This window comes from Dothidotthia symphoricarpi, assembly GCF_010015815.1.
Source record: "Dothidotthia symphoricarpi CBS 119687 unplaced genomic scaffold P153scaffold_12, whole genome shotgun sequence".
In the NCBI taxonomy this organism is placed as follows: domain Eukaryota; kingdom Fungi; phylum Ascomycota; class Dothideomycetes; order Pleosporales; family Dothidotthiaceae; genus Dothidotthia; species Dothidotthia symphoricarpi.
The window spans coordinates 774741-801915 of NW_022985019.1; the positions used below are offsets into that span (position 1 = coordinate 774741).

General features: G+C 49.9%; 15 protein-coding genes across 15 annotated transcripts; 6 read left to right on the plus strand and 9 right to left on the minus strand.

Moving 5' to 3' along the window:
• Nucleotides 1–841: 841 nt before the first annotated feature.
• Nucleotides 842–2088, plus strand: P153DRAFT_292865 (glycosyltransferase family 69 protein; the record flags this gene model as incomplete). Its single annotated transcript, XM_033663858.1, has 2 exons — nucleotides 842–1369; nucleotides 1429–2088. 2 exons carry the CDS (start codon nucleotides 842–844, stop codon nucleotides 2086–2088), a joined length of 1188 nt encoding a protein of 395 aa, XP_033522921.1.
• A 626-nt stretch (nucleotides 2089–2714) lies between these two features.
• On the minus strand, nucleotides 2715–3380 carry P153DRAFT_367660 (uncharacterized protein). Its single transcript, XM_033668329.1, has 3 exons — nucleotides 3028–3380; nucleotides 2930–2977; nucleotides 2715–2878 (listed from the first exon to the last, which is right to left on the minus strand). Exons 1-2 carry the CDS (start codon nucleotides 3315–3317, stop codon nucleotides 2950–2952), a joined length of 318 nt encoding a protein of 105 aa, XP_033522922.1. The 5' UTR covers nucleotides 3318–3380; the 3' UTR covers nucleotides 2715–2878; nucleotides 2930–2949.
• A 2636-nt stretch (nucleotides 3381–6016) lies between these two features.
• Nucleotides 6017–8884, plus strand: P153DRAFT_423730 (glycosyltransferase family 90 protein; the record flags this gene model as incomplete). Its single annotated transcript, XM_033672444.1, has 3 exons — nucleotides 6017–6574; nucleotides 6629–7054; nucleotides 7106–8884. The coding sequence occupies exons 1-3, from the start codon at nucleotides 6230–6232 to the stop codon at nucleotides 8882–8884; spliced, it is 2550 nt and encodes an 849-aa protein (XP_033522923.1). The 5' UTR covers nucleotides 6017–6229.
• Nucleotides 8885–9434: 550 nt separating this feature from the next.
• P153DRAFT_39721 (thiol methyltransferas-like protein) lies at nucleotides 9435–10820 on the minus strand. The gene is made up of 4 exons (XM_033671540.1): nucleotides 10409–10820; nucleotides 10192–10357; nucleotides 9877–10143; nucleotides 9435–9829 (listed from the first exon to the last, which is right to left on the minus strand). Exons 1-4 carry the CDS (start codon nucleotides 10471–10473, stop codon nucleotides 9512–9514), a joined length of 816 nt encoding a protein of 271 aa, XP_033522924.1. The 5' UTR covers nucleotides 10474–10820; the 3' UTR covers nucleotides 9435–9511.
• A 348-nt stretch (nucleotides 10821–11168) lies between these two features.
• On the minus strand, nucleotides 11169–11873 carry P153DRAFT_357870 (imidazoleglycerol-phosphate dehydratase-like protein; the record flags this gene model as incomplete). Its single annotated transcript, XM_033666760.1, has 1 exon — nucleotides 11169–11873. One exon carries the CDS (start codon nucleotides 11871–11873, stop codon nucleotides 11169–11171), a length of 705 nt encoding a protein of 234 aa, XP_033522925.1.
• A 368-nt stretch (nucleotides 11874–12241) lies between these two features.
• On the plus strand, nucleotides 12242–12852 carry P153DRAFT_386656 (RBP11-like subunits of RNA polymerase; the record flags this gene model as incomplete). The annotated part of the gene is made up of 4 exons (XM_033670553.1): nucleotides 12242–12343; nucleotides 12398–12537; nucleotides 12593–12669; nucleotides 12731–12852. 4 exons carry the CDS (start codon nucleotides 12242–12244, stop codon nucleotides 12850–12852), a joined length of 441 nt encoding a protein of 146 aa, XP_033522926.1.
• Nucleotides 12853–13010: 158 nt separating this feature from the next.
• On the minus strand, nucleotides 13011–13819 carry P153DRAFT_397603 (NADH dehydrogenase, alpha subcomplex, subunit 6; the record flags this gene model as incomplete). The annotated part of the gene is made up of 5 exons (XM_033671570.1): nucleotides 13767–13819; nucleotides 13647–13708; nucleotides 13342–13488; nucleotides 13104–13211; nucleotides 13011–13022 (listed from the first exon to the last, which is right to left on the minus strand). Exons 1-5 carry the CDS (start codon nucleotides 13807–13809, stop codon nucleotides 13011–13013), a joined length of 372 nt encoding a protein of 123 aa, XP_033522927.1. The 5' UTR covers nucleotides 13810–13819.
• Nucleotides 13820–13949: 130 nt separating this feature from the next.
• P153DRAFT_318479 (cell cycle control protein cwf14) lies at nucleotides 13950–14944 on the plus strand. The gene is made up of 2 exons (XM_033665059.1): nucleotides 13950–14379; nucleotides 14433–14944. Exons 1-2 carry the CDS (start codon nucleotides 14074–14076, stop codon nucleotides 14574–14576), a joined length of 450 nt encoding a protein of 149 aa, XP_033522928.1. The 5' UTR covers nucleotides 13950–14073; the 3' UTR covers nucleotides 14577–14944.
• A 141-nt stretch (nucleotides 14945–15085) lies between these two features.
• Nucleotides 15086–15784, minus strand: P153DRAFT_386659 (uncharacterized protein; the record flags this gene model as incomplete). Its single annotated transcript, XM_033670554.1, has 1 exon — nucleotides 15086–15784. The coding sequence occupies one exon, from the start codon at nucleotides 15782–15784 to the stop codon at nucleotides 15086–15088; it is 699 nt and encodes a 232-aa protein (XP_033522929.1).
• A 411-nt stretch (nucleotides 15785–16195) lies between these two features.
• On the minus strand, nucleotides 16196–16926 carry P153DRAFT_357872 (uncharacterized protein; the record flags this gene model as incomplete). Its single annotated transcript, XM_033666761.1, has 4 exons — nucleotides 16196–16272; nucleotides 16354–16550; nucleotides 16621–16832; nucleotides 16903–16926. The coding sequence occupies 4 exons, from the start codon at nucleotides 16924–16926 to the stop codon at nucleotides 16196–16198; spliced, it is 510 nt and encodes a 169-aa protein (XP_033522930.1).
• Nucleotides 16927–17801: 875 nt separating this feature from the next.
• Nucleotides 17802–18203, plus strand: P153DRAFT_293102 (uncharacterized protein; the record flags this gene model as incomplete). The annotated part of the gene is made up of 1 exon (XM_033663874.1): nucleotides 17802–18203. A coding segment is annotated over one exon (402 nt), but the record flags the coding sequence as incomplete, so codon positions are not given.
• On the plus strand, nucleotides 18059–20041 carry P153DRAFT_367665 (bifunctional ornithine acetyltransferase/N-acetylglutamate synthase protein-like protein). Its single transcript, XM_033668330.1, has 2 exons — nucleotides 18059–18334; nucleotides 18438–20041. The coding sequence occupies exon 2, from the start codon at nucleotides 18466–18468 to the stop codon at nucleotides 19855–19857; it is 1392 nt and encodes a 463-aa protein (XP_033522932.1). The 5' UTR covers nucleotides 18059–18334; nucleotides 18438–18465; the 3' UTR covers nucleotides 19858–20041.
• Nucleotides 20042–20892: 851 nt separating this feature from the next.
• On the minus strand, nucleotides 20893–23273 carry P153DRAFT_39790 (forkhead transcription factor-like protein). Its single transcript, XM_033671598.1, has one exon. The coding sequence runs from the start codon at nucleotides 23172–23174 to the stop codon at nucleotides 20913–20915; it is 2262 nt and encodes a 753-aa protein (XP_033522933.1). The 5' UTR covers nucleotides 23175–23273; the 3' UTR covers nucleotides 20893–20912.
• Nucleotides 23274–23343: 70 nt separating this feature from the next.
• P153DRAFT_386662 (uncharacterized protein) lies at nucleotides 23344–23802 on the minus strand (the record flags this gene model as incomplete). The annotated part of the gene is made up of 1 exon (XM_033670555.1): nucleotides 23344–23802. One exon carries the CDS (start codon nucleotides 23800–23802, stop codon nucleotides 23344–23346), a length of 459 nt encoding a protein of 152 aa, XP_033522934.1.
• Nucleotides 23803–25241: 1439 nt separating this feature from the next.
• On the minus strand, nucleotides 25242–26957 carry P153DRAFT_386663 (ATP-dependent RNA helicase MSS116, mitochondrial; the record flags this gene model as incomplete). The annotated part of the gene is made up of 2 exons (XM_033670556.1): nucleotides 25242–26619; nucleotides 26671–26957. 2 exons carry the CDS (start codon nucleotides 26955–26957, stop codon nucleotides 25242–25244), a joined length of 1665 nt encoding a protein of 554 aa, XP_033522935.1.
• Between the last annotated feature and the right edge of the window lie 218 nt (nucleotides 26958–27175).

Consider the following 27175-nt stretch of genomic DNA (forward strand, 5'->3'; position numbering starts at 1 on the left):
CCCCACTATCCCTCCAACACCCTACATTCCCACCCCTCTTCTCTCCCTTTTTTGTACTCAACAATGCATTTGTGCAACAGTGCTGCAACCCATAACTATTCTATTAGTTAAAATCTGTGGAATTGTCTAGCTAATTTACAAGAAAAAATTACTTATTAACACTGATCTTAGTAACTCTTCATACTATCAAGCTATATTTATCTTTTAATAAATGAACCTGTTCTAGTATAGCAAAAAAGCCTACACTAGCAAATTCAGAACTTTTAGGGTAGCTGAGATTGGTTACTGAAAGTACTAACTATTGCAAAATGAAATAAACTACATATAAGAATGATTACATTGATTAGTAAATCTACTCGTGCGCGCTATAGCACTGCCCCACAATAGTGCGGCTCTATATAGGCTGCAGGCACTTATAGGAGGATATGTGGGCTTACATAGCAGGATCACGCGCGGCAGACAGACCCACCCTAGATAGCGTGGCGTGTATATGCTCCCCAGCTAGCTAGTTTGGTAGATTTATACATATGCATGACTAGTACTCTATGCACTATGCAACTGTCCCACCCCCAACACACGTTGTTGTTCTGCTACTGCCGAACTGGGGGTCTCTACATGGCAGGAATGCGGAGACCGAAGCACAGTAAGCCTTGAAAACGTTCACAAACCTGTTGCCCATGACATGTTGAGCATTTTGATCCTGTTCTTCTCCTTGCCTCCCTACGCCAGGTTATTTCCTCCGCCTACATTCTTTATTTCACTGCCGTTCTACGTGAGTTAGACGTCTATGATCACCACAAATTCACGCAGATTGCGCCGATACAGACGGGTTCTCATTCGGATGGTTCTCGTAGCTATTATTTTGTTTATTACTGACAGCCTTTACCTTGTGTTTCTCGGTCGGCTACCGGAGCGCGCTTTACTTGCCTCAACCCCGACAAACCACGAACGCATCTTTATCGCCAGTATACATTGGAATAATGAAGCAATCTTGAGATCCCATTGGAACAAGGCAGTGGTAGAACTCGTGAAATCTCTCGGTCCCAAGAACGTCTTTGTAGTGGTTCTTGAAAGCGGGAGTTGGGACGACAGCAAAGGCGCGCTGCGAGAGTTGGACGCCGAGCTGGCCCAGCTAGATGTCCCACGCTCAATCATGCTGGAAGAAACAACACACGCGGATGAGATGCACCGAACACCATCTCCTAACGAAACCGGTTGGGCATGGACGTCGCGAGGCCGCAAAGAGCTCCGCCGTATACCCTATTTGGCAAATCTGCGGAATCGGGTTATGTTAGAAATGCTCAAAGCCGTCGAAGGCAACGCACAAAGTTTTGACAAGGTTGTTTGGCTTAACGATGTAGTCTTTACGGTCTGATTGCCTTCCTTTTCCTACGATCACATTGGATTCTAATGATACGTCAGGAATAGACCAAAGATGTTGTCACACTTCTATCCACTAATGGCGGCGAATACGCGACTGCGTGCTCTTTGGACTTTTCCAGGCCTCCCCTTTACTATGACACCTTCGCTCTACGAGACATATCAGGCGCTAAGACCATCACGCAAACTTGGCCTTACTTTTCCAACAGCGTTTCCCGCCGTGCAATAGTATCGAACGAAGTTGTTCCAGTCCAATCTTGTTGGAACGGCTTGGTAGCTATGGATGCACGACCTTTCCTAGGAAGAGAACCCTTGCGGTTCCGCGGCATAACTGATGAGTTAGCTGAAATGCACCTAGAAGGCTCAGAGTGCTGTCTTATACATGCAGACAATCCTTTAAGCGCAACTAAAGGAGTATATATCAATCCGGACGTCAGAGTAGGCTACAACGCGGAGGCTTACAATGTAGTAAATGCCTTGTTGGCATGGCCTACGTCGAGTGAGCGGATCAAAGGCATGTGGAAGTCCCGAATGGCAACGCTCCCAGCTCTTTGGCGATTCAAGTCAGAAAACCTAGTCATCCATTGGAGGTTGAAGCGTTGGGAAGCGCAACAGTCCGCTGACGGAAGAAAAAATAGTGAGCCAGGATTGCATTGTCTTGTCAACGAGATGCAAGTCTTAGCAGAGAACGGTTGGAAGCATCTTTAACGGCCAGAGTCTGATGCCATAGTCTATATAACCATGTTCCATAGCAAATGCTACATCTGTTCATGTTCTAGCCTCCCCGAACATTAAGTCGTTCACTAGTGTAGATGGTATAGGTCGTTTTGTGGCTGTTAATCTCAGCTGATAATAGGACGCAGCTTATCATTTAGCATAGGACTGCATGATAGTCTCTCGACGCAGCATCTATTGCTAGTGGTTGTTGGCATAAAGAAGTTTTATCTTGGTGATTTCAAACATCACGGCATCGACTGGTGTATTATCTCTACAGTATAATACTTGGAACTCCTGCTTATAGCTTGCCGATAGTCATTAGTACACCGTTTGTCGATATGCTTATGTCAAGATGTTCCAAATAGTACTCAATATTATGAAGTTTCCATAGCGCTGTTTAGCGACTGCTGCCACTGACGTGGTCTCACTAGACTGAAATAGTTTTGACAGTTAACGATTATCAGCATTACAGTAGAACCCTCATCACAAGATGAGTTGTGCACCAAAAGTCCGACTGGGTTTACTCTCACGTTCACATGAACAGCTAGACATGATTGTTGTATTCTGGCGTGGTGATTATGTTTTCGACCTGACAAGAAATCATTTTAAAGCAAGGTGCATTGGCTGCTACTAAAAGGATAGTAGTAACTATATCGGAACACTCTTGCCCACTACAACTGACACAGTGTAAAACGAACGACACTTCCTCCTAATTCATATAAAGCACGCTTGAAACGAATGGCAGCTAGAACCACTAGCATCTTGCTCTTGAGCCTCCACCCTTGAAACCGAGTTAGTTAAATCGTACGAGTGAGCCGTGGTTCGCACGTACAATCGATGTAGTCCGACAAGTTAGACAGAGAATTCAACCGCCCTCTTTCTTTCAAATAGTTAGCATGAGCTTTCCTGAATTTAACTGATATGACATACTCTTCGCCCTCAGCCTCTGCGTCATCAACTTCTACGCCATCGACAATCCTGCAAGTTGGGCAGTCACAGTCCGAAGTAAATCCTCGCTCCCTGCAGCAGCTTCGGAAGTTGGACAGATGCTCAGAGATAGAACCCGCTCGGCAATCATCTCCACCCGCGAGGTCTCCGCCAAGTCGACTGCAGCAGACCTGAGTCGCATCGTTGTTTTTCACTCCGGCGTTGACGCACTTGCATGCGTTGGCACCACCGAAGAGCATTGCTGTAAGAACGACGAGGTTGGAGAACAGCATTTTGACTTGCGTGGCTGAGGGAGATTGGGAGTTTTACTGGATGAAGGATATGTAGAATAGTTGTGGAACTTGTGAGAAGACAGCAGAGTGGAAGCATAGGTTCTTAAATACTTCGATTTCTAAACAGCCCCCCACATTTACCTCATAAACTAGCATACGTCACACGTTATGTGAGTTATCTTAGATACGGCTAGACATAATTGATCAGGCCATCTTTTGCAAATAATCAACTGCATAAACGACAACCGACGACTTCTGTCTGTTACTCCGACAGGCGCTCCCCGAGCAGCTGCCTATTGTAGCTAAAGTTAATCGCTCCGAACCTACCTCTTCTGTAGCGAACACAGGACGTAGTGCCTGCATCTGTGTTAAGGCTTGTCTTACGTGTTGCCGAAAAAACCTCAGGCGTGAATTACTCTGTTGTATCGGGACGCCGGACATAAATACTCCAGTTGAGCAGACTGTAGGAAACATGCATCTGTGCGCGTCGTAGAGCAAACAAAAGGTGGAAGTATACACACAATGTCTATTCCCTTAACTAAAATAAGTTAAAGGTTAGTCGACACAGATTAGGAAAGGTAACCAGCATAATTGATAGCGCTTGAGCATTAAAGGCACATGGGTTACAAACAAGGAACGGTCGATTGATTTCATCCAGATATGTCTACGGTGTGGCACAGCACATAAAGTTCTGTGATCCAGAAGCAATGGACTGACCTATTCGAAGACATCACAATTGTTCTATAGTCCCAGGGCGTAAGACGAAGTGCATTCTGCTCCACTGTTTATCTACTCCTGAGTGCTCCAAAAGATGCGGAGAAGCTGTCTCTAGTGATAGCGTAGTGATGTGGTCCGACAGACACTACACAGAACAGTAAAGTTTTAGGAAATTCTAGAAAGTGCAGAAGTTTCTGTTGTATCTTAGAAGGACTCTCTTTGTAGACTTGGCAATTGCTGTTATGATGTGTTGTAGTCACTGTAGTAAAATGTTGGTGTTGGTTGACGACAAGCTTAGTTCCAGCTGTGTTATGATACTGCCCTATGCTTTGGCCAACAGTGAGCTTTTGGCCGCTTCTTATTCCTACGGGTATTCTACGGGTTGACATGGGGAGGTTTATAGTATTAGTTATGCCAAGCTAGCAAAGCTAACGTTAGCAGAACATCGAATCACCCACCCCAAGTACAAAGACGGGTCTGCAAGGGACATAACTATATGTACACATTCTCTTCCCTATAACCGATATGTTTCCACATCGTGCAATGGTAGAGTAGAATTCTGGCTAGCAGATCAAGATACGGTAGACATTTTGTCGGTCTCAGATGTGGCACAAATTGCGCGTGAGGCTTTTTTCCAAGGCCTTCTTCCCCCGGACGTCGTTTCACTAAGCGCCGGTTAGTTGGTTATGCAGGACGCTGTTCTGCGCTGCGGCCCGTGTTGCGGGTAGCGCGCCTTCTACGGGGGTGTGCGAATACTGTATACCGTGCATACTGTGGTACCCGGCATAAGTAGTGTACAGTGGGGACAGTGGTCTGTGTGCTTGCCAACAGTAAAATTACAGCAGGAGCAGAAGCGCGAGTTCTTCGACTAGCTGCAGGGATTTACTGGTCTGTGTTTGTAACCCTGTAAACTACTACGCCACAGTCTCTACTGTACACTACTTATGCCGGGTACCACAGTATATCTAACTGCTAGTAGTCGCTTCGCTACAATCCCTGCCTAGCTAAGATTGGAATGTATAAATCTATATAGTAGTGTTGCTGTTAAAACAAGCAAGAGTTTAAGAGACCTATTACTATCTAAATAGTAATAGGTAAACTAGATATTACTAATTAAAAGAATAACAGAACTAACTGTTCTTATTATTACTAGGTATCTTCCAGATAAATTTTGAACGCTTTTACTCTATAAGTAAAGTAATCTCTATACTGAAAAGTTAATAAATGTCAAGTAAGAGAGGAATAATATAAATGATAATAGATAAATATGTATTAACATTCGCTTAAATAGCTTGCTTTTCAAGTATAAGTTTAAGCAGCATGTTCGATTTCCCAACAGACTTAGTACATAGTTTGTTGAGGTATACGGATAATCGGATGATACAGTGCCCCGGTCAAGTTAGCTGAGGTACCTTGACCGTGCCCACTCTCTTCCCCACTTGACATTTCTATCTTGACTAGTTCTCCGGAGTCCGGTATGTTTTGGCGCCGGGGTTTTTCCCTTCTCGTCAGGCCGCCACCCTGTGGTCCTCTTTGCTGCGTTGTCTGCCATCACCTTCCTTACGCACCCTGGTATTTTATGGATCTCAACCGGGCGCAAGATCCTCTGGTGGCAAAGCTGGAACAGCATCACGGATTGTTGACTTGATTTCGCTGTAGATTTTGTAAGCGGTTAGGTAAGATTTCGGTTATCAATACAGATAACTATTCTCTCCAAGTATTGCGTGGTTGTGACTCTTGTGGTTACTAGAGTAAGTGCACACACCTCCCTGAGAATCCGGACATCCTACTAACACGTGCGGCAATTAGCACATGCCCTTCCCTGCCACTCTGATCTCAGTCTCTGGCCCCACTGTACACTAATGGATACGGCGAAGTGGCTAGTAGTGGAGCCTCACACGATAACATTGGTTAGGACAAATCAGGGTGCACGTCATAATAGCACAGCCTGCACATAAACTGCACGTTAATTCGTAACAGGTAATCATATCAGCACCATGATTGAGATCTTCGTATGAATTACTGAGTAAGGTAAGAAAACGCTAGCAGGCTACCAAGAGGTGCATGCGGCACAGTTGGACGAAACGGATGAATGGAGGTATCTCCGTGAAACCCACCTTGAGCAAGGGAGAACCTGAGGATCAAGAGTTAAGGTTCACTGCACTAGATCAGCGAGCTGGAATTTGCGGACATAGATGTTTCTGTCCTTTCCCACAAGACAGTACCTTAGAAGTCTCTTGAACTGGAACTCTCGACTCAATAGTATGGATACAGCCTCTGGGTTAGCTGTAGCAACCGTATTATGCTCAGTTCTGGCGCAACACTTGTTTACTCCACAACGTGAGCTTTGCTCTGAGACATTAAGTTGGGTAATACTACCTATCCTGTTCAAAATTGGGAGGTGGCCGAACACCAACGCCAAAAATCGTTCGAGTTGCCCTGAAACGCAGTCTACTTCAACCATATCTTTATGGGTAGTTGCTGCAAGTCTTACTATCTCCTGCTTGTATAAAGCAGAGATGGGCATGGTTGAACTTCTTGTAAGCGCCACACCTGGAATAAGAAGTTGTATTCACCAAGCTAACAGTAAGCAGCCAATATTAACGCCGCTACTTCTGGTTGCTCGACATCGTCTTCGACCCGAGTTTTCTGCATCAAGAACATCTTCCTCTTGGCTTTTCTCCCCTCTCGCCTGGGGCACTACCTTGAGTGCTTTGTTTATTACTCTGACCTTGTCAAACGGGGATTTTCTAAGCTCTGCTCTATCAATCGTTGCAGTGGTATCTCAGCTTCTTGTCTACGTGACTTTCCTGCCTAGGACTATTTCAACCTCGCGACTTCTACCACTCATTGACGATATCGAGAACGATGTGATGCCTCTTTCCTGGAGGGTGGTGACCATTCTGACGATTACAATGGCCATGCAAACTACCATGATTGGGGTTTCCGGGATCAGAATTACATCAGTGCTGTTGTTAGGTGTGTTCAAAGCTCTATCATGGTACTTCACAATTCGAATGGTATGTACCTATATATATCAAGAAGTCTGATGGACATTAATTGATTTCCAGACACGATATGCTTCATGGTGTATTGCTCCTGCGATAGGGACGTTCAGCCTCATCGCCGCCCGCGACCCGTTTTTGCAGTCTTCAGAGGTTCGGGCTCTTTGCAACGTTATAGCCTCGTTTCTTGCGCTTGCCCAAATTGTTCACATACTTCCAAAGCAAGCAAAGGGCAGATCATATCTCTGGGTTTTGTCACTTGTATTTCTCGCTCCCTATCTAGCGAACGTTTTGGCAATCAGGGCTGTACAATCTTCAGCACGCCTGAGTTTCGGCGGTTCTCACGAGCATCCCGTTGAAAATCTGGTTAATAACGCCAAAGTCAACTTCGGAATCCTGTTGCAAAACCAGTCTCAGAATTACTTGGCTGCTTATGGTGAATATCGACGTAGATACGGTATGGAACCACCAAATGGCTTCGAAGCATGGTATGAGTTTGCAGTATCACACCAATCGCCTATTATTGACGACTTTGACATCATCCACAAGTCTGTCTCGCCATTCTGGAAAATGAGTGGTAATGAAGTCCTCCAAAAAATGCATGAAGCGCAAGCTATGTCAAATGGCGAGCTCTGGTCCTGCGTTTTTTCTAGTAGCCACGCAGAGACACACTGTAGCCATCCCTATCGCACTTTTGACAGACATATCGAGCTTTTGTTCAACAGGCTATTAGGGAACCTGTCTGTAATGCTCCCTGACGTCAGATTTCTCGTAAACCATCTTGATGAGCCGAGAGTGCTGATTCCGACACAATCGTTAAAAGGCAAAGACGACTCGCGGGACAGGCTACTCAATTTGACAAACATGTCGCGTCAACCTGTTTGGGACGTACTCACGAGGTATTGTGCGTCTCAACGACGTGATACAAGTGCTGTGGTTGAACACGCAGTGGAAACCTTTGCTCTCCCTTTTGTCACAGATTCATCCTCAGCTTTGGACATGTGCCAACACCAGGAGTACCAGGCCATGTACGGCCTTGTTATGCATCCTACGTCATTTCGTTTGTTCGAAGGGCTGGTACCTATATTCACAACCGGTTCGCTTTCAACAATGGGCGATATATTGTTCCCGAGCCCAGCCTACATGGAAGCAGAATTTCAATACAACGAAGAGTATGACATCGAATGGGAAAAGAAGCGAAACAACCTTTACTGGGCTGGTTCCACTACTGGTGGATATGCTTTGGACGATCAGTGGCGATACTATCAACGGCAAAGGTTTGTAACGCTAGCACAGCGTTTGGAACCAAAGCGACATACTTATCTACGAGAAAAAGAAGGTATGGTCAACCGTGTAGAATCGTCGTTTCTGAACAGCAGATTGTTCGATGTCGCCTTCACCAGAGTCTTCCAATGTGAGACGAAATATTGCAGAGATCAAAAGGCGTATTTCAAGCTCAAGCCTTGGGCAGATAGATTCCGACCACTTGGATCACGACTGGCATTTGATTTGGACGGAAATGGCATCAGTGGTCGCTACTACCAGATCCTCGCTTCAAAATCTGTCCCACTGAAGCAGACACTTCTGCGAGAATGGCATGACGACCGGCTTGTACCATGGGTTCATTATATTCCAGTCAGTCAAAGTATGGAGGAAGTCCCTGAGCTGGTTTCCTATCTCACATCGAGTGAGACTGGACAACAAAAGGCCCGAGAGATAGCGGAGCGTGGTCGAGAATGGTTCTCCAGAGCTTTTCGAGAGATCGATATGAGTATCTATACCTATAGACTACTGCTAGAGATAGCAAGGCTGCAAGATCCAAAGAGGCAAGCAAGCCCAAATTGAAAGAGGTAGAGTTAATCAAACCCGGGGCCAGTAGATGGCAATAGTTAATTTTACCACCGATGCTGGTGTTGTTAGTCTGATGGAAGGGAGGAGTTAACAAAAGCTTATGACCTCACACCATTTTCATACTTTCCGGCACCCTGAGTTGTCTTATATATCGCAGAAGCACTCTGAGCCATATCTTTGGAGCCTGTCCAACGTGAACTTACCTGTGGTTGTCTACATAAATCTCCCATAACGATGTAGAGATGAGGGTGTAAAAGCCTCAAACCCCCTTACTTCTTGTTGTTGCTATAAGCCACCAGCTCCAAGTCATAAAGATTTTTGGACATACGGGGGGTCACAGTAGCTATATCATTGCTATCAGATGATACCGGCTAACTCTGCACAGGAGTGGAGCTGCTCTCATGATCCAGTACACTACCACATTTGGGGTTGGGTATAGCAACTACGATATAAGCCGCTGTGACTGACTGGTATTTGTTGGCCAGAAGATATAACTTTTAGGTTAAGCATGTGCCCGTCAGGACCCGTCTTGCAAGTGAAGTTATGGATGCTTAACGCATCCTGCTAAATGTGTCGAGAAACATGAAGTGATTCTTTCGCGGATTTACCCATCAATACCTCTTACTTCACCTTCCAAACACTGATCATGTCCTCTCCGCGACTCTGCTCAAACGACTTCGGCGGCTTCCAATACTCAACACGCTCGAGGAGTCCACCTTTTCCGTCTGTCGGCCTCAGCCTCCCTTCCTCGTCAGCAACTCCATCGCCTCCTTCAGCAAGGTTCAAATGCACGCCGTTAAGGCCCCACGGCGGACCTTGAGCTTTCAAAGGCTTCCACATGGGGAATTCTAGGCAGACTAGTACTCCAGTTGGTGAGAGTAGATCTGCCATACGTCGAACCCAATCTTTTCGCATCTCAGGCAGCAGTGCGCACAAGAACTGCAGCGCTATTAGCTATATTTCAGGGTCTCAGAAGGAAAACGTGCCGTGTAGTCGTAGATCAGATCGAATCCTCCAAAGTCTGCCCCTAACTCACCCTTCCAGTCTTGCTGGAAGAAATCACCGAGGATAACCCTTGCATTTGCGGGTGTGGGTCGATTCACAGTCTCTCCAAAGTTGTGTGGAGCTGGTTTCGCGAGTTGAAACTTGACATGTTCGTTCGCTGTTTCTACAGCTGTCGGAGAGACTTCCAGTCCGTATGATTCGAACCCATGTAAAGCTAGCATGGCTACATCGTGACCTCTGCCACAACCCTAAACATGCATAAGCTTGTGCGATTGAAGAGTGTTGATGGCGCCTACCGGCACGAGAGCTTTCAGCTGGTGTCCACCATTCACCAGTGACTTGCCATACGCATGCGTGTCGAGGAAGTCAACAAAGGCAGGCGAGGGCTGACCACGATCCCAGAGATTTGATTCATTGGACTCCCACAGGCTCGTCCAACCTGCACTTTGTTCCTCGCGGGTTCTGTGTATCTTGATCAGTTTCAAGGAACACACATTGTTCGCGCTCTCATACCTGAAATCGACAAAGTGAGAAACCAAACGCGTTCTATTTTCCACGGAGCGCGCCTCGGTTGTCATGTTGTGAGAGAGCGGATTGTTAGAGGAGGATGCTGGTAGAACTCAACATGCAGGCGCGGTGCCTGGCGAACGAAGGGTATGACGTCATGTGATCATAGATGCTGGTGTTTCGAGGCAATGACCAGTGTACTCACATCACACTTACAATTTTGAGGATTTCTTCAAGGTATCGATTCCACATGTTTGCTGATATTCACAGAGTCGCGCTGTAGACCGGAAGATCAAGAACAAGATGAGGAAAGTCTATCACCAGTGCATAGACCTAGTCCTCGGGAATGTCACTGTTTGCGCTCCTCCCATACTCAAAAAGTAGCCCAACAAGTCATTGGTCCCCGATACCTGGTACTACAGAACTCGAAAGAATGGCCGTACCAATTCGGTAGAGGTAACAAGTTTTCGTTCAAGATCATGAATTTGAACTGATATGCAACTTGCTTATTTTTTTCGAAAGCGTTATTCGGTGTAGTAAATCTTGCGGTATAACAATGTTTGGCACATTGCTGAACAAGGAGCAGGATGGAGTAAGTGGAGGGTCTTTCTGCGTGCATCAAGTAGACGACCCGACTTTGCGTTTCTTTGTTGACGTATTGGAAGGTAGGCAAATTTGAAAGAAGTTACTAGCATGCTAGGTAATTTGATGAGATGGAACATTTGTAAAAGATTACTTGGTTTTCCACGTTGGCGGGACTACCCCTTCAGTACAAGACACCTTTCGTACTTCGGACCTCACCCTCCCACTGCTTCACCACTGTTGTCGCGTGTCGGATAGCAACCGCGAGCGCCTTGAAGGCACTCTCCGCACGATGATGATCGTTCTCACCCCTTATGCAATCAACGTGGAGTGTAGTTCCTGACGCCTGGGCAAAGCTCTGCAAGCAATGCGGGATCATCTCGCAGCTCAAATCCCCAATCTTCTCCCTCTTAAGCCCCAAATCAATGATACTAAATGGCCGGTTGGACAGATCGATCACAGCCCTCGATAAGGCCTCATCAAGCGGTGCATACGCGTGTCCAAACCGCGCCAACCCCGTGGATCCCTGGAGTGCGTTCTTGAACGCAGCGCCTATCGCCAGAAACGCGTCTTCGCTCGTGTGGTGGTCGTCAATGTGCAAGTCTCCCTTGCACCGTATGCGTAGACTCCAGCCTGCATGCTTGGCTAGTGCGTGGATCATGTGGTCGAGGAAGCCGATGCCCGTGTCGACAGAGATCTCCTGGCTGTTGGACTTCTGAGTGGCGTGGTCCTTGTCGATTTTCTCACCCTCGCCATTGAGGTTCTTCTTGTCAAGGGCGGCCCAGAAATCGGAGTGCTCGTAGGCCTCAAGATCACCGCCGTCGAGGTTCAACGAGACCTGGATCTTGGTCTCGTTGGTGTCGCGGTTGAGGGTGCAAGTACGCGGCATAATGTCGGTTTATGTTGCTTTCGTATTTAGAATACGGTGAGGTATCGCGATGAGACAGTGGGAAAACTTTGAGCAGTGGGGAAGATGGGCAATTGCAATTGTGAATGTGACGAAACAAAAAGTTCGATTATGACGAGATGGGAGTCTACGCCACCCCACGTGCCCCACCTTTGGGCTTGGCATACTCTGTAGGGCTGAAAAAAGCAGCCAACCACTGACTTGCCGAATGAAACCGCCTGCATGGAAATTTTCTGAGATCGCGAAGTCACGCTTCCAGAATCCACAACCGTCACCAAAGCGCCCGAAACATTCGACCATCACGAACATATCCGACTGTTGAACGAAAAAGCAAAGAGCATATCGCGAAAATGCCGAGCGCAACTGACGACAAAACAATTCCTATCTTAGATCCCACGTCTGAGATGGGAGAGGAGATTGATCCCTCAGTTGATCGCGACAGGATCAGAGTTGTACGTGGAAGATATGGGTAGAATTGTGGGATGGAGGACTAACAAGAGTAACAGCTATCTGGTGCGACTGAGACCGCTGCATCTTTCCAGTTTGACGGTGAAGACCACACGTTGGGAAACGCGCTCAGATACATTATCATGAAGAAGTACGTCCGAAGGCTTTGTTCCACCCAAATCAATCAACCATGCGTTGGGTAGTTCTGAATTGGGGATGTTTGTACGTGAATCGAGTGCTGACAACTGGGCTAGTCCTGATGTTGAATTCTGTGGCTACTCTATCCCGCATCCTTCGGAAGCAAAGATGAACATTCGTATCCAAACATACGGTGAGCTATTTCAAGCGTGTAGTTATCGATCTGCATAGAATCACAGCTAATTCATGACTAGATGGCGTCAGCGTTTACTCGGTCTTGGAGAAAGGACTCGAGGACTTGATGGCGATGTGTGATGTCGTGGAGGAGAAATTCAAAATCTCCAGAGATGACTTTGTGAACCAGATGGAGACATGAGCAGATCCACCCATCAGCTGGGCCATGGATTTGAAGCATTGCATTAAAGGCGTTCACATGGGCATATTTGGTGCACGGGAAAGGAAATGGTATTGTTTCGAGCTATGTACATGCTTCTCTTTTCTGATTTCGTTTCTGCTCTGGATTACAGAGACCGATTAGTTGCGTCCCTAAGAGTCTTAGTCAGTACCATCGATGCTAGAGACTTAAAACGGAGACGAGGATTCAGATGTAAGATGAATAGCACGCACCTCCAAGAAGCCGTTGATGAAGTTATTCGGCAACCTTGCCTTTGGCTCCTCTTCCGCGCGGAAGTACTTCAGGACGTGGTTCAACTGCTTCCAGAAGTTCAAGGTTTCCTTTTGCTTCCGTCAGCTCAAGTTTCCTGAATAACCTTCGATCCGCATGCATCCTGGCTCCAAGCACAGTCGACTAATGCGCTCTCCGTACCCCAGAAAACGATGTTGGAGGTTATGAATGTGGTCATACCTGATACTCTTGGTGACTGTTGAAGAGCAAGACGTCTACTGTCTGCATCTGTTTCACATATCGATGTCGCTCGAACTCCTGGCGCATCTTCGTGCGAATTGTAGAAACTGGAAGGTTGAGCGAGTACATAGTCTGGATTTCGGGAGCCTGTGACATTGGCAGTCAGCGTCTTGTCTGCCGTCCCCCTTCTACTTGTCCGCATGCCTATGTATTCATTCTGACTTCTCTGCCCTTCTCAACCTCTTCCTCGTATAATATCGCCACGGAAACGAAAGCAGTACTGGCTAGGACTAGGAGGTACATACCGACCGCAGCCACTCCCGGTAACTGTGAAGGACCCTCCTCTTCGCATCAGGCCAGTTAACCGCTATGACCCGCGTTAGCCATCCAGTCTCCCCAATTGAGTGCGTTGGCGAGGCTCTTACACGAGCGCGTGCGCTGGGCAAGGTAGGTAGGGTTGATAGTCATGTTGGCGGCGTTGCGGAGCTCGAGTGCGTCTCACAGCTGGACATGGAGTGACGAACGATGCGAGGGTGGAGGTGCTCTGCCAAGCCCTCATTAGCGCGATTCTGATGGCAGGCGCATTCGCAAAGTCGACTGAGCCAAACAAAGTCACCAGAACAGCAACAACGCAACAAGTCAAATTCTCTTTGCCCGAACCAAGAACTAGCCATAAAACAAGGAACTATTCACGACCGACCCTCTCCCATCAACCTCACTCACACCTAAACCATGCCGCCAGTCCGGACAGCACGCGCCTCGAAAAAGGCACCTCCCGATGGCTTCGAAGACATCGAAGATACGCTCCTCGAGTTTCAGAATAAGATGAAGGACGCCGAGAATGCATCACACGAGGGCAAGAAGAAGTACGAAATGACGTGGCCCATCTTCCAGATCACGCACCAGCGCTCGCGCTACATCTACGAGCTATACTACGAGAAGGAGGCCATCAGCAAACAACTCTATGACTACCTGCTCAAGAACGGGTATGCGGATGCCATGTTGATCGCCAAATGGAAGAAGCAGGGTTACGAGAAGGTAAGGTTGACTGAGCTTATTAGCATGTGATCACCGTAGCTGACTGGTGGTAGCTCTGCTGTACGCGATGCATTCAGACGAAGGAGACAAACTTCCGTTCTACTTGCATCTGCCGCGTTCCGAGAGACCAGCTCAAAGAGAACCAAGATATCCAGTGTGTAAACTGTGGGTGCAGAGGATGCGCGTCGAGTGATTGAGGAGACGTGAAACGCATCATGGGCTCGCATATTGAGAACAGTTTGCACGCATACAAGAAGGACGAAGCGGATACAGAACGCTCATGGACAGTCGAAGCATCTCGCGCTTGGAGGGACGGCGCGTCAGACAGGATAGTCCGGAGTTGCAGCCAGGGACGGACAGGCGTTGAGGCACTATATGGATACCCAGTCATATTTGATTTGACGGCCACGGCATCATGGTGTCTGGTCAGAAGCCGCAATAATTCATATTGGAAGGTAGAGGTCCATCGGTCGGACACAAGCCAAATTCAGTCATTAACATAAGTGCAGATGAAAATCTACATGCAGAGATAAATCATTAAAAGGTTCATAACAATATTCCCAGGGTATACCAGTACTCCGTTTCGATCATCGCAACATCCGACCGAACCGCGATCTTATCTATAAGGTTCGTACAAAACATGCCATTATCATCACTGTCGTCTCTCGTTTCCAAGCCTCGCATGTCTCTTGTCATATCCCCCGTGCTACACCTTTGGCGACTGGAATCTCTGCTGGGCGCTAATGAACGACTTTGGTACTGTGAGATTATTCTCTCCGTCGAAAAGTGTCGCACGCAGCCCTCCCGCTATGGTCGGCTGCTTCATCCGGGCTGTTTCAGGTGGCATAGGCCAAGAGGCATTCATCGCTGGTCCAAGGCTGCACTGCCGCACTGTGTTGCCGCGTTTGAGGCGAAACGGACTACTACGATCGATGGGCGAGTCCAAGTCAGGCTGGATTGAATCGCGACTCCCAGGTCGCGTGGATGCTATGCTGAGTGCGAATTTCCTGCCCAGATTGGGTTTTGTTCGCTTTTGATGTAGTTGTTGGACTGCGTCTTCTTGTATGGGTGTGCTGAAGGCCACTAGGTTCAACACTTTGCTAGTGCTTGTTCTCGGCTCGGTCTCGCATGATGTTTGTGGCCTGAGCTCCTTCTCTGGATCAGAGTATGAAGTGGGATGTCGGAGGCCTCTGAACGCCTGTCGTCGTCGACGCCAGAAGATGCAAATCACAGATAGTACGCATAAGATCACCACGACAGGGATCATGGCGAGTCCGACTTTGAACGCGAGGGATTGACCTTGGTTTGACGTTTCCGAGGCTACTGCCGAGGCTGTTGTGGACGACATCGAGAAGTCACTCGCGAGTGTTTGTGTTGGTAATACAGCAGGTTGCTGTAAGCGCATTGTTGGTGATGTTGGTACAGCTGTCGGCGAGACTGTGTCGACGCGTAATAAAGAAGCCATCTTCAAAAGTAAGATATTGATTCTTCAAGAGGAATCCGAGAGTATCGATTGAGTATTCGATGTGGAATGATAACCCTTCAAAAAAAAGCAAAACCGAATGCGACCATGAAACCCACTATGGCAACCCCCCTGGTAAATACCCAAAGTTCGAGAACTATCCTGCCTCCCCTCTAGCTACGCGAACGGAACTACGCCATTCCTCACTCGACCAGATGGCCGGACAAACGAAACAATTGTACGGGTAGCGGAAGATGTGCCGACGCCATCCTCGTTTTCGTCCCTCTAAACTGTCGAGCGATGCGTAGTGGTGGGCGAGGCTTGCATACCTTTTGTTTCAGGGCAGAGAAAGAACTAGTCCAGCTGACGCGGAAGGAGGAACATACTTTGGCTACTATGCCATACAGGGTTCGTGCCGAGGTCGGTGCTTGCTTTTAGGCGAGTAGTAACTTGGAAAGTGGTATGACATACATCGTAGTTCGAGTATTTGAGCTTCGGAGTCTGTCACTTACGCCTAGTGTTGCGGGAATGTGGATGACAAGCAGGATGTGGGGTTCTCGAACTGCAAACTGCAAGCCATCGATGTGTGCAACGTTGGTCGCTGTCGACTACGACTAGTGTGAGTGAAAGTAGGTTTCGCTTCGAGTCGTGCAAGGAACCGACATATCTAGCTTGACTTAGTTCAACGCTCCGTCCCACGACCATCCGTCTGTGACATTTCAGAGGTAGTACTACCCCTAGCCCGTCATATTTTGATAAGAAAGACCGAAGCTACGTACGTAGCTCCGCTCTGCTTGTTGTTCCTGAAGCCGTCCTTCTGGCGGACCGCTGGGGTTTCCCTTTTTCCTGGAGGTTTATCAGCGGACAAATTGAGAGTAACAACGGTTTTGGAGTTTGGGCAGACACTACCACGAGAGGAATGTCGATACAGAAATCGTACGTAATAACGCTTCTCTTGACATGAAAGAGCTGCTTGGAAACAATTGTCGCACTTAAGAAGCTTATTCATGAGTATTGAAAGCATAACTGGGATCGCATCTGCTGTTGGTCGCATTCTTTACCTTTCTCTCCCCATTTCCAGACATTGCTGATCGAATGTTTGTTTGCAGACGAACTAGACAATCCTCATGTACGAATACTGCACTGCATCGGAAATGGCGCAGACTGCATCGAGTTAATGACGCCATCGCTTCTCCTCCTCCTTCCTGCCTTTTGAGCTCAGGAATGCAACCTACTGGCTAACTCCTCGTGACAACAATCCCGTCGCAGCTCGTCCAAGACTAGTCTTTGTGGCCCGATGTAGAAATCCCAAGCAAGAAGCTGCACCCTACTGTCTCGCAAGTGGACTAGCGCATTCATATCGAAGCTTCATCGATCCGCTGTTGGTATCCGGCTGGACGACATACATCTTTGTACGCTGTCGTTCACGAATGCGTCTGGATTCCGAACCGCGGGTTCGCGAACGACGGGTGGTTAGTGAAGGAGAGTAAGGCCAAGTAGACAATTGGAGGGCTTCCAGGCTTGGTGCCCGTGTGAGAACCAGTATTTAAGATGACGCAGCCATAAGTAGATCGGGTCGAATTATATTGCATAATGTAGGGATGGTTGTTACGAAGAGATGATGGTTCAGGAAATTTGCAGATTGGTCTCATTGACGTTGAGGCTGGAAGACTCTCAAACATGTCCTTGACCCACGTGCGATCCAGCACTCCTGCAACATCAAGGTTGTTTCTTCTATCGATCGAGATGGTGCCTGTCAACCAGCGTCGGTGAAACAAGGAGATTACACTCGCACATGTGTAACATGCGGAGATGAGCCAAGCTCCCAAGCAACAAGAGAGAGGACGTGATCGCGAATGTTTCATAAAATCTTAGATGATGGAGATGGGTCTTATAAGCAAACATATATTGCACTCTTGCTCTCATCTCAATTCATATCATACAACAGTTTTCGTTTTACATCATGAACTCCACCTCTGAGAAGACACCGCTGCTTCCCATCACAGAACGTGCTGTTTCGCCACATCGCGAACCATTGGTTCGAAAATCGACGGAATTTCTTCTCTTGCTCTTGTGTGTTGTCCTCGCGGTCTTGCAATTCTTCGTTCATTTCAACTTCTGCAGCCCAGAGAGTCGACTCGGTGCTCATTTGGATCTCCTCGCCCGGGGTCTTACCCTGTCCGTTCCTGCAAGCCTGCCCACAACTACAATTCTCTTCGTCGCTGCGCCTTGGATAGCGCGTCCTGATCGTATCGCCATCACGAGATACGCGATTCTGTCCTGCTATGTTGTAGGCTCGACGTTGGGTGCGTGGCTTCTGACGCGAGATCTCCAGGTGGGATCAACGACTAGGCTGTGGTAGGCTAGCGGCAGTTGCGGAGCGATAACGGAGATCGTGGGTGAGGTTTGGAACAGTCATTACTGGCATTGCAACGGACGCAGGTCGTCAATTGAGTGAGTCAGAGTGCTGTGAACGAGACACAAAGTGCAGAGGTACGTCAAATTGCTTAAGGTAGAAATTTCGTCGCGAGGAAGCTTCTGCGAGCTTAGAGGCTTGCGTCATCTCCAAATACACATCTGACAATTTATTTCGCAGTGCAATTGCGCCCACGACATTCTCCAGCATGTCTCTCGCACGTTCCAACCCGCGTTTACTCGCTCGCACAAACCGGATCTTCCATTCGCAGATCCGAACTTATTCTGCGCCTGGCGACGGCGCAATTCCTGCCTCCAAGAAAAAGTACATACCGACCTCTGGCAGCTATCCCCAGGGATTCAGAGCAGGCAGCGCACATGTTGGTGTCAAGGCCTCAAACACGCGCTTCGACGACCTGGCTCTTATAGCGTCCGACACACCATGTTCTGGCGCTGCGGTCTTCACGACCAACAAATTCCAGGCCGCGCCGGTGACGGTGAGCAGGGAGATGCTGAAGAAGAGGAAAGGTCAGGGCATCCGGGCTGTCATTGTGAACTCGGGGTGTGCAAACGCGGTCACGGGACGTGGGGGCATTGAAGATGCCATTGCCATGGGCAAAGCGACCGACTCGTGCTTCAGCGACGGCAAAGACGATGGTCAGGGGAGCCAGAGCGTGGTCATGAGCACTGGAGTCATCGGTCAGCGTCTGCCCATCGACAAGATCACCTCCAAGATCCCGACTGCATACTCCAACCTCGGGAACACACACGACCACTGGCTAGGCACTGCACGCGCAATCTGCACAACAGACACGTTCCCCAAACTCCTCTCAAAGACTTTCACCCTCCCCAGTAGTAAGGAGGAGTACCGCATCGCCGGCATGACCAAAGGCGCAGGCATGATCCACCCCAACATGGCTACCCTCCTGGGCATAATCTGCACCGACGCGCCCCTGACCGGCGCCCCCCTCAGCGCAGCGCTCACCGCCGCAATCGGAAAGTCATTCAACAGCATCTCCATCGACGGCGACACATCCACCAACGACACAGTAGCCATCCTCGCCAACGGCGCCGCAGGCGGCCAGGAGATCACCACAACCGACACGCCCGACTTCTCCGCCTTCCAAAAGGTCCTCACAGACTTCGCCGTCGACCTCGCCAAGCTCGTCGTCCGCGACGGCGAAGGCGCAACCAAATTCGTCACGATCCGCGTCACAAACGCCGACTCGTACAAGACGGCGCACCGCATCGCATCGACCATTGCCCGCTCCCCACTCGTCAAAACAGCCCTGTACGGCAAAGACGCAAACTGGGGCCGCATCCTGTGCGCCACGGGCTACGCAGAGGGCAACGACAGCGTCATCCCTGAGGAAACGAGCGTGAGCTTTGTGCCTGCCGACGGCAGCGAGGAGCTGAAGTTGCTGGTGCGCGGCGAGCCTGAGCAGGTTGACGAGGAGCGCGCGGCTAAGATACTGGAGGCGGAGGATCTGGAAATTAAGGTCCGGTTGAGTGAGACCAAGGGGTATACTGAGGAGGCTGTGTTTTGGACGTGTGACTTTTCCCACGAGTATGTTACTATCAATGGGGATTATAGGACGTAGTGTGTGCGTGTTGAATTTTATGTGCTTGCATACATCCATTTTTGACTTCTGATGCTGGACCTGTTGCCTGTGTTTTGTGTTGGCTATCTATCTTACTGTGCTCTCATTCAAGTGTTTCAAAGCGTAGACTGAAATTTGGAAAATTTGGACTAGCAATAGGCAAGGAGGTTTAATCAAGATACGCGCGGTTCATCGAACAAGACAGTGCTGTTCTACATTGACATAGATTCATCAGGAATGATCGGATTCCAGCACAGCAACAGTAGAAGCAGACACTTGAAGAAGCAGCAATATTTCCATTTCGCTATGCATTGAGAAGAACAAGACCATGGACTGCCTGCCGTTGAGCCGTATTCGCGTCCCATCCATTCCTTCCCATCTCATCGTCATCTAGCAATGACCATAGACAACCCCCGTAGCGCACTCCCAAGAAGAGTCGCCAATCCGAGAAAAAGGCATTATCCAAGATAAAATATCATTACCGCGTATAACACGCAAACCAAAGAAAAAGCAAAAAACATCGCTCAAAGGAACAAAACGCCATGGTAAAAAGTTATTGCCAAGTGTAATGTATGCACCCACGCGGCCCTCCCAATGCCATGTCTAGTATTAACAGGTATCGAGTAGACGCTAAATATAGAAGGGGCAGCCGTTGCTGTCGTGGGTATCGTTCGTCGTGACGTCGTAAGGTAAGATTATCCAATGGATTAATCCAAGAATTTGGTAGGTAGTCCAAGTGTTGTTGAAAGGAATGGAGCAGAATAGATAGATGACCGTTGCCAGCCAACACAATGTGTGGTGTAAGGACCAAGCCTGATGGAGATAAACAATCGCAAGCAAGCACGCAAAACCAGGCGGCAAGAAGGCAAGAACATGTGTCCTGACGTCGGTATTCCTCAATCGTCGTCGTTCGAAACTAGGTTATCCAACTATCGGCGAGGCCAACTCGAACCCACAGGGGTGAGTCAAGGCCTCGAACCAACTGAGCTAGAAGTCCTTGTTTGTCGCAACTGACGATATTTGCAATACGTGACATCATTGTCCACATGTAAATCCTAGAATCGCACTGTGGAGCTGCGGACCATACCTGGCCTCGCAGATGCCTTCTGAGGTGATCCATTCGGTGCGACGGCAGATGTCCTGGCTCCAATCTTTTCGAAACCCTGCAAGAGATCAATACCTGGCTCAGACTCGTCGCTGTGCAGGAGGTGGAAGATATCATCGTCGTCTTGTTGTTGCTGTTGCTGTGTTGCAGAGATGTGGAATGACTTCGGAGGGGTGAGGCCAGTGCGGCCGTTCTCCTTGTTCACGTTGTGGAACGAGAAGGCTGGCAGTGGGTGTGAAGTCGACGGTTTCAGGATGGGAGCCTTTAGCGGGGAGAGATTCTTAGCCGGCGACAGATTTGGGATGTTGAGAAAGGAGGACGACATCTTCCAGTTAGGCGTCGGAGAGTTGGCTACGTTGTTCCTCGCACCAGTGACATTTGCAAGAAGGCCGCCTGTGCTTGCAGCACGTTCCAGACGAGGACGTTTTGTACTCCGCTTGATTGGGCTATCATTATAGCTGAAGTTGCCGAAGACGTCAAAAGTGCTTTCAAAGCCTTCACCCACTAGGTTCACATGCTCCTCGTTTGGTATCGAGACAGCCGGGCTCCAGCCCTTGCCATCCAAGAAGGACGTATCTACCCACATGGCCAGGCTTTTGTCTGGCGAGCCGCCAACAAGTTCTCGCATTTTGTTGCGATGGTTGCGCAGATTGGTATTTGGAGATGCCGAAGCCGGTGGAAGAGCAGGACGCTTGAAGACGATGGCAGGGGTTAATGGATTGTTCAGTTTTCCAGGCTGGCGGAACGGTGACGAGATGATGCTGGCATTTGCCGGCTGCTTCATGTAGGGCCGAGTCTTCGACGGAGAGTCGTATGAGGAGCCACGTATGCGAGCGATTTCCTCTTCGGCGCGTCCGCGCTTGATTGGGCGCTCATGATCTGCATCAGAAGTGAGTAGCGGCCCAAGGGGGTTGCCTTTCATGGCAGATGATTCAATAGACGAATAGTAGCCGCTGTCATTAAGAACGTGAAACTTGCGTTTTCGTCCGCCGGATCGGCTGTTGGACGGGAGGCGTGGTGCGCGAGGCGGCGTGTCATCACGAGCTGAACGCGGGCGCGAAGCAGGCGGTGGGGGTGAGGACCGAATATCTGCTGGTGGGGGCGAGGATGGAATTTGGCGTGGCGGTGGCATGCTCATAGGATCATGTCCGTCATGGGCAGCTGGGTCCGAGCAGAGAATAGTGGCGTCTGAAGAAGGCAGCTCGGGCTCCTCTGTGAACTTGCTCGAGTCGAACCCCTTAGTCGCGCTCATTGGCGGAAAGCTAGCAGACGTTGACGTGGTCGGTTGTGGCAGGTCACTAGGGTATGCTGGCAAGAAAGTATCAGGGTTGGTGAGTCGGCGGGCTATCTTGATCTTGTGGTACTGCTTCTCGAAGCCAGCGTTGATGATCCAGTAGTGGCCCTTTCCAGGGTCGTCCTTTGGGCGCTCTTGCTTAGAGAACGACTTGCTCAGACTCAGGTTGTGGCGGATGCTGTTCTGCCAACCCGTCTCCGGGGAGTTGCGGTAGAAGGCGAAAGTATCTGAAATCCACTTGTAGATTTGGGAGAGTGTCAATCGACGGCTTGGTGCCCGCAGGATGGCCATGCCAATGAGCATTGCGTAGCTGTACGATGGCTTGTTTCCGTCGTCCTCGACTCCGGGCATAGCCTCTGGTTCTGGCAGCGGGCCCTCTGCTTCCTCGATCTTCACTTCCTTGGCTTTGGGTTTCTTGCTGCGATCCCGTAGCGGCGTCGCGTCTATGACACCCCGCTTGGTCGTTTGCTTCACTAACGGTTCTGCGGCTGACATCTTGGATGTGAAAGGCGCGGCATAAGAGGACGCGTTCTCTTTGTCGATTTGTGTTTGGGAACTGGCCCAGAACCCCGCTAAGGGTTGTGCCATGTCAGGTACGGACGGCTGTGACTTCTTTGGAGGCGCGTCTGTACGGAAGCTCTGCTCTCGTGGCGGAGGCAGAGACACGGAGTTGAGGCCTTTCTCGACGAGGGCACTGGGAGGGGGAGAGCTGGAGATCTGTCGGCCCTTCCGCGGAGAAGGCGCGCCTGTCAGGGCTTGTGGCGGTGAGAGGAGTGTGTGGGAGGCGTTTGACACGTCGGTGACAGACACAAAGGCATCCAAGTATCGCGGGTCGTACGTGTTGGCGCGGTGGAAGGCCTGGGGAGTGAGAGGGTCCTGAAAAATCTGCAAGGACGGTTGTCGGCGCGCTGCAGCCATTGCGAGCACGACCGACGGCGTCTCTAAGAGGCTTGTATAGCCTGTCCAGGCGCTTTGACGCGTAAAATCGCGTGCAGAATCTCAGATTGGGTGTCGACAAGTGCAGTGCAGATGAGATTGGATGACGACAGCCCAGTGTGCAGCAGACGACACAGTAGGGGGATTGCGGTTAGTAGTCGGCGGGAGTATGCTGGCTGTCATACGACTGGCGAATTTGCTGCGAGTCGTGAGAAAGGAGGCCCTTGGGGACGTGGGCTGCTGTCCGACCGCCTGTGCGGAGTATGAAGCAGCGGAGGAGCTCGCTTACCGGCGCTAACAGGCAGGGCGTGTCGAGAGTGAGCTGGCGTGTCGTCGAGGAGGGGCGCTGCGTCTGCCTGGGTGGCCGACAAGGAATGCAATGCCGCGTCAGGACGGGGAGCGCGTAGGGCAGAGGGCGGTGATGCAAGAAGAGAAGAGACACAACGGCTGCAGTTGGGACGCCGAGGGCGAGAGCGGGCGTGAGGACTGGACGTGGATTGAGCTGCGCCAAGGCAGGTGCGGATGCAAACGCAAGGAAGGAGCGACCGTGCAAGGGACGCCACCCAATGACGGTGCTCCCGTCGCGTTCCACTGATCGATCGCGCGTCATTGTGAGAGCTGCCCAGGAATGTCCCTGCCCTGGTCGTCGAGCTAGCCAGCTGTTCGCACACAGAGCGCCATAGGGCACATGTCAGGCAACGACCTGATTGCTTCTGCCCTCCACGCCGCGAGATCCTTCGTTCAAAAGTAACCTGTCGCTCATCCATAACCTGCACAACTTAAAACACGAACCAGGCCGAGCTACTGCTGTTCACCACTACCGTTCGTCTGGGAGGGGCCTCCTGCATGGCCTATAGACCGCTCGTTATCGACTTAAGCCCATGGAGCGCATGAAACTCGCAAGCCACGACGCGGGATCATCCTGGCCGCAGCTCTCACTCCACCAACCAAGCTTCTCTACCACACGGAGCTTGCTAATTGCCTAAGTGTAAAACCAGCTGGATGTTTAGCCTTGTCTAAGATTGCGTTCTCGCTTTCTCTCGGATTTACGGCGCCAGTGCCTTTTTGCGAAGCATAGAATTGTGAATCGCCTTCTTCATCGAGATGGTAAAGTTCTAGGCGCTAATCAATCCGAGCTGACAGCCGCCAATCTCCCGTCCAGAAGGTCAACCCATGGAATACCAGGCGGGTACGGTGCACTACTGATGGCGAATTACCGGTCTTCATGCAATTGAGAGAGGGGCAGCCTTCACTACCACTCTTGTGCCCGTGGGTCCGTCAGTTTCGGCTATCCGCGTATTCACTTCACGAAAGCAGTTTCTTGGGCGGCTCTCCGCAAATTTCAGCATTGAAATGTATCATCAAGTCAGCTGTTGATGCGTGATCGACGCGGAATTTGATCCGTAATCCTTCAAAGCTGGGTATGGAGATCATCCGATGATTTTCACAATTTCAACAACGGGATGCCCCAAGGCCTTGACAATGCACCCGATCCGGTTTCTGGATTTCCGGCTGATAAGCATCCTTCAAACACATCACCACAGATGGGTATCTTTGTCAATGAGCTATTTTTAGTAGACGCTTCTGCAAATCCCTTACAAGCCGTTTACATCATTATGTGTTTTAGCACGACGTGTTGTCTTCGACTGCTTCATAAAAGTCATTCCGAAAAGGGTAGCATCACGAAGTGGGAAGCAGCATTAGAAGTGTGCTTTCAAGACCAGTGATCAAACAAACCACTTACCCATTTGTAGACATGAATACATATTCGTTAGAGGACAAACGCCACCAAAGCTTTAACATGTCTAAACGTCTTTACCCTCACTTATTTCTACCATCCCGATCTATCGTAAAAAAAAGTGCAGAACAATCAAATGCAGCGCTCGGCCGTGAAAACCCCGTATAACCATCTATACGTTATGACCCAGAAAAGCAAGGCAGCTTACTGAAATGTGAGCTTCTATTGGTTGTGTCTCATCTCGGAGAAACCACCGTTGTGAATGAGGTACCCAAATGCCTTGACGCCGGATAGTTTGTAGTGATTCCACATCACCTCCTCGTCGAACCGATCCTCAGACCGGGCACGCCCTTTAGGCCCATCTTGCCGACAGTCGACTTTTCTAACATAGGCGTCTCCGGGCAGCCCATGGCAAACGCATAGTCATTAGCCACGCGTACAAGTTCCGCCGTGGACAACCTCAGTCTCTTGCAGAAAGGTTTGTTGTACCCGAGGAATGCTTGGTAAGCCTTGGTCTTTGCGAGTTCATCGACCTTGACAAAAGCTCTATCGATGGTCGATTGGTGCGTCGGCAGCTGCGACACGATGTCCACCGGATAGGGCTGAATGGGCAAGTTGGGATTCGTTTTGGGGAAGAACGACTCGTTTTCGGTAACGATCAGCACGGCTCGCCCGTCCTTGCCGGCACGAGCAGTACGTCCTACTCGATGGACATATTGCTCGCCGCTGGAAGGAAGACCCACTTGGATCACCAAGCCAACATTCGGGAAGTCCATGCCACGGCCAACAACGTCAGAAGCGAATAGAATTCCGCTTTCTGCCTCTTTGAACTCTTTTGTTGTACGTGTTCGTGCGTTCTGGTTCATGCGGCTGTGCAGTTCGAATGCCTTGAACTGGGGCAGGGCTTGCCTGAATAGCTCGTAGAGTAATGCGACGCCATTGGCAGTAGTGCCAAATACAATGACTTTGAAGTCCTTGGGGTCTTGCGAATGCTCTTCCTTAATCAATCCCAGGAGAGCAGCAAATGTCTGTTGGACGGCAGGGACCGAAAAGTAAAACTGTGGAACTCGTTCATGCGTCGGCACCTCGTTGGGATCCAATGTAGACAGGTGAGTGTACCCGGGAAAAAGCACACATTTGGCGACGTCAAGAACTGACTCGGGAAGGGTAGCGGAGAAGCACATACCCTGCCAGCCGTCATTCTTAGGGGGAATCTGCCTCAGGATCTTCTTGATGGCGGGCGCAAACCCCTGGTCAAGCATCTGATCGGCCTCATCAAGGACAACCGTCTGGACATGAGTGAACCTCCGGCGCACCTCCTCTTCGCCTAGAATATCGTCAAGCCGGCCAGGGGTAGCAACGAGAACGGTAGGGTTGCCGTTGAGGAAAAGCTTCAGGCTCGATGCACGTGCAGTACCGCCAAAAGCTGTATGGCACTCCATCCTCTGCGGCAAAGAAGCAGTGACGGCCGTGCACTCCTTGGCGATCTGGAGAGCGAGCTCGCGCGTGGGACAGACTACGAGAATACCAACATGGCCTCGCGGGGGCATATTGCCCGACAGCAGGTTCTGGATGGCGGGAAGCAAAAAGGCGACAGTCTTGCCCGTGCCTGTCTTGGCCTGCACAACGCAGTCGGAGGAAAAGGACGGCAGCTCGGTGAGGACCTTTTGCTGGACTGGCGACATGAACCTATACGGATTAGCCGACGTGTATAGCGAGGCTTGTGCGATGTGTGCTTACTCGAAGCCCATCTTGTCCAGGTTGTTCAGCAGTGCCTTGTCCAGCTTGCCGTTCATCACCGACCACGGCTTTGGCTCCGCGTCGCCAGCGGACGTGCTGTACATCTGCTTTACGTCGACAGTACCCTCGGTCGCGGGCATTGTGCTTTCGACCCTGGGACGCTTCGGGTGCTGTGCAACGCTCGAGCGCGGAGTCGCAGGTGCGCCATTGCCGTTGCCGTTACCTGCACCAGCACCAGCACCAGCGCCGCCTCGTGGCCTGAACTTGCGCTTGGATGGAGGAGGCATGGTGGTGAGCGTTCTGTAGCTACTGGTGAAGCTGGAAAGGATTGCTGGACGGCTTGAAATCTGCTTAGTTGAAAGAGACAGGCGCGACGGAAGGTGAGAACGAGCAAGCAGGCGCAGTGATAGAGAGTGTGAAACTATTTTCATTATCTGAGCAACCGTACATACACAAACAGCCCCGGAAAAGACCAGATGCAGAACAGAGAGCGAAAAGCGTTGAG